The 4,256-nt window shown below is 34.9% G+C and overlaps 1 protein-coding gene across 1 annotated transcript; it reads left to right on the top strand.

The window, feature by feature from the left end:
• Nucleotides 1–2,792: 2,792 nt before the first annotated feature.
• Nucleotides 2,793–3,661, top strand: LOC128172788 (uncharacterized). Its single transcript, XM_052838536.1, has 2 exons — nucleotides 2,793–3,011; nucleotides 3,167–3,661. The coding sequence occupies exons 1-2, from the start codon at nucleotides 2,910–2,912 to the stop codon at nucleotides 3,374–3,376; spliced, it is 312 nt and encodes a 103-aa protein (XP_052694496.1). The 5' UTR covers nucleotides 2,793–2,909; the 3' UTR covers nucleotides 3,377–3,661.
• The last annotated feature ends 595 nt before the right edge of the window (nucleotides 3,662–4,256 follow it).

Raw genomic sequence — 4,256 nt, 5'->3', positions numbered from 1 at the left:
GAGCAAGAAAGTTGTTGGACTATAGCAATTCTTCTCAGTGCATTGGTATCAGACCATATACATTTGATTAATAAATATTTTTTATAATTATTTTAATTTTCAAATTAATTTACGACAACTTTGGAGCAACAACTGTCCTAGCAAGCTCAACAAAGTTTGAGAGAGTGCATGATTTGTTCACCAATGAGGGAAATATCGCCAAAATGAACAACCTGGTAAAGAAGTCGATCATGGATCAGGGTTTCACTCAAAAAGAAGATGGGACAATTTCCATATCGGAAAACTCCAAGGTAAATTTATTTATTTTTAACAAGAACAAGCAAATGTTCCTAAAATATTATGTTAATTATAAAAAAAAATCAACAACAAAAAAATTAAAATAGCATGGCCTTCCAAGTCTTCTTGCCAGACTCTGAAGTTCCCGGGGGTATAATTTCTGAGTACATGATGGAATGAAAACCTCCCGAATTACAGTGTCCCCGCTCGGGGTAAAAACCCGCACACACGGTTTTCGTGTTTTGCAGTCTGCCACCCCGTCGCCGTTTGAGATGCAGATTCCACACTTCTGAGGGAAAGCATCGATCGTTTGAATGAAAACCAACCAGATGGTTAGGTACCACAAACGCGGTATAGGAGCAATGTCCACCATGGTGTAACCACTGCGCTAGATCTAGTGCCCGGTAAAAGTTCCCGCTGCACATGCAGAATCTCTCTGTCACATGACTTGGGTGTAGGGTATAGTGCACAATGCAAACCCACATAGTTTTAATTAACATAATTAAAATGATGACATATTGAAAAAAAAAACCAGTGCACAATGCAAGCCCTTATAGTTTTAATTAAAAACTAGAGCAGAGCTCGTGGCAAAGCCACGAGTAGGTCTTCCGTTGTTGCTGCGGGTTGAAAATATATGTGATATGGTGTCAAACGATTATAATGACTAAACTTTCAGTTCTGCTTTTGTTATAAAAACGTGTTGTGATTGAAAGCCTGTATATCAAACATGTTTTGAAAAAAGGAAGAAAATGTTTTAGGAAAACTATTTGTCGAACACGGTTTGTTTAATCGTTTAAAATTTTTTTTTTAAAAATGAGATGTTAAATGGCGAATTAAATTTTCAAAGGGTAGCAAGCATTGTTATAAACAGTATGTACTCATGATTCATGTCAGAAATTGTATTTTTATTCAAACCGAACACGCCTACAAAACACGTAACCTTTTCTCTAAGATAACTTCTTTATTTAAATCTTTCTAAATTTTTGAAGACTATGTGCAAGTTTAGAATTGTTACGTGCTGACAAAATTTAGTAATTAGTCAAAATTGATGGCATCTCTGAACTTTTATATAGGGAAATGTGTGTCATCTGATATTATTTAATGATACGAGTAGACCTGGACATTCAAAATAATATATAATCAGCTAAAAAAAAAAAGGTCAGCGGGAGAATTTATGCAAAAGCGAGCATCTAAATTTCACACCAAATGCTGCTGTTTCATAGAGACACCGCTATGTAACGTTAATTAAATAACCTTATTTACAGAAATGAATATTACCTATCTCGACGATGTAATATGTAATATGCAAAATCCTTATTTTTATGTCAGTGGGTTGATTTATAAAATTGAAAAAAAACTTCAATTGCGCTTGCGTAAATTGGAATTCTGGGAAGGAATTAGACAGTCCGTGGTAGAGAAATTCGAAGAAGTTATGAAACTGGTCAGTTTCTAAATCAAACTGCGCATTGATGTATTAAAAGATTATCATTTGTATCGTCTGTAGCCACGGTCCGGAATCCGTATGTGCAGCCATTGTATGTATATCGATACACCTTTACCTCCCCACCTACAGCCATACAAATGAGGGTGCAACCTTCATATACACATGCATAGTATTATAGTTCTCGAAACTATTTATCTTGTATTTTAATATATTGGGTATTCATTGTTCACCTAAAATTAGTATTCCACTGGCTGTAGCTAACCTTGTAAGTAAATTAAGTTGCATTACAACCTCATTATACACAACGTCAATTAAAAGGGTTTTTTTTTTATCAATTTTCATACAATTAGCAATAAATAAAATCCCCAATAACGCACTTAAGTGTAACTTTGAGAAGCGCATATATTTTTTGGAGGCAGATATGTCGCTATATTATAGTCTGCAAGTCAAGTGAACTATTATGGTCTCTCAAAGAAATAAGAAATCTCTCGACACTTGCAGTACTTTGATGATTTCTATGGCGATCGACTGCATTGCATAATGTAGTCGTATATCCCAAGAACAAAATTTTCTTTGACTTCCAACTTTCAATTATAATATATTATGAATTATTCTGTTCATAACTATTGAAGTTTAGAGTGTTCAACAGGTTAATTTATTAGCCACATTCTCAGGTTACGATTTCACATCTTTAATGTGAAGATAATTGACTTCGAATAATAGTCTTATTGTTAATAAAAGCACCTTCCAACTGTTACTCAATTACATATGTTATGTGAAGCAAAAAGGGTGTGCTTGCAAATCAAAGACAATCCCCATCTCTATGCAGAGTTAGCCCAAATTTGCCTTGCTCAAGTAATATGTTTAACAGAAGAAGAAGTGGGGAAGCAGAGCGTATGACATTGTCAGCATTCTCAGAAGCTATCAAAACTGGCAGTGGGAAACCGGATAATGTGTAAGTACACTCAATGCATTTGAAAAGACTCTGCCATTCACACCTCAGAGTGGAAATAAATAACTTCAAGGTGTGACGTAAGTGTACCTCTATGAAATTTTGTAGTTTGTGTAATGATGTAGGTATTTTGTATTGTAGTTTGTAACAAGTGGTGCTCTTGCTTTGTGTATCAACGGATTTTTACCCAAGCAACAAGAGGAAACCCTGCTATTGGTCTTGAATATTATCAAGAGAATGGTTTCACCGCAGTTGAAAGAAGAAGATATTCCCGAGTTGCAGGAAGATGCACACTCAGCTTTGAGTCTATTTGAACGAGATTTCCCCCTCTCCATGCAGGTAATATTTTAAAGGTTTACTAAAGATTATTTTCCTGAGAATATTCAATAATTACGTTGTTTTTTTTTCAGTACTTGTTTTAATTTTTTTTAACTAGGAAAAAAAAATAATAATATACATCTGATCTGAATGTTAAAACCTCTTGTTTTGAACAGAATCTGGTCACTCATTTGCTGCATCATGTCGTGGATGGCTTCCCCACCTTTGGTCCTCTGTATGGGAGATGGCTCTTTCCTTATGAAAGGGCCAATGGATGGATTAATAGACAGTGTTTAAAGAAAGGAGCTGAAGAAGCAACTGTGATGGAGACATATGTTGTGAGTACTTGTGTTATGATCAGACTTTTGATCCTCCAAGTTTTATGAAGGCAGGATGAGTGTTCATTATTGAGAGAGCAGTTTGATTGCAGTATTAAGGAGGCTGGATAGTCAACAAATTATCTGTCTGATTCTTCATAAAATCTAAATGTAAATTTTTCTACAAAAAATTATTATATAGTAGTTAAAAGGAAAACCAATATTTTAGCTTTAAAATTTGAACATTTTTCGCATTCTTTATTTTTTATTAGAACTCTCTGTTTAATTAAAGAGGATTTATTTATTTGAGATATAACAGGAGTTAATAGAGTTCATTGACAATGTTGAGTTGGATTATTCTAATCATGCAAATTCCAGAGAGTTGCATCCTCTTCAACAGATTAGCTTTTCTATATATATCAGAGGTAAATTGTATCTCGTAAGCTTTTTATCTACTAATATTCAGAATGATCATGGTGATTCCATTATACATTACTTGCTGCGAAAATGTGATTTGTTTCATTGACACATTACAATATGCATTTTAGGTGTATGACTGGTGTATGTATATGGTGATGAGTCAGAAATACAAGCCTCCGCATGGTGCCGATGAAGTGATGAACAGAGTCCAACATTCGCCTGAAGTCACCACTTTTCAGATCAGCCAATCCCAGGACAAGGATGTCATCCTTACAGAGGCTATGTCTGCACATATGCGAAAGTTCTACAAGACTTCAATGAAAATCAACATCTTCTTCTTCAATGAATATGCCAGCGAGAAATACTCATACAGCTCAGAAGATCGAAAGATTTGTACAAAACATCACAACTCAAGAAAAAACTCCTCTATTGTGAAAGTGTTAAGTGGCCACCTCCAGTTCGGGGAAGTGAGGATGTTTCTCGAGCATAATGTGAATTGTACATTGCAGACATGGGCTGTTGTAGATGT

Source organism: Crassostrea angulata, chromosome 2 (genome assembly GCF_025612915.1).
Source record: "Crassostrea angulata isolate pt1a10 chromosome 2, ASM2561291v2, whole genome shotgun sequence".
In the NCBI taxonomy this organism is placed as follows: Eukaryota; Metazoa; Mollusca; class Bivalvia; order Ostreida; family Ostreidae; genus Magallana; species Magallana angulata.
The sequence above is the reverse complement of the archived record's forward strand: the minus strand, read 5'-3'. Positions and strand labels throughout refer to the sequence as shown.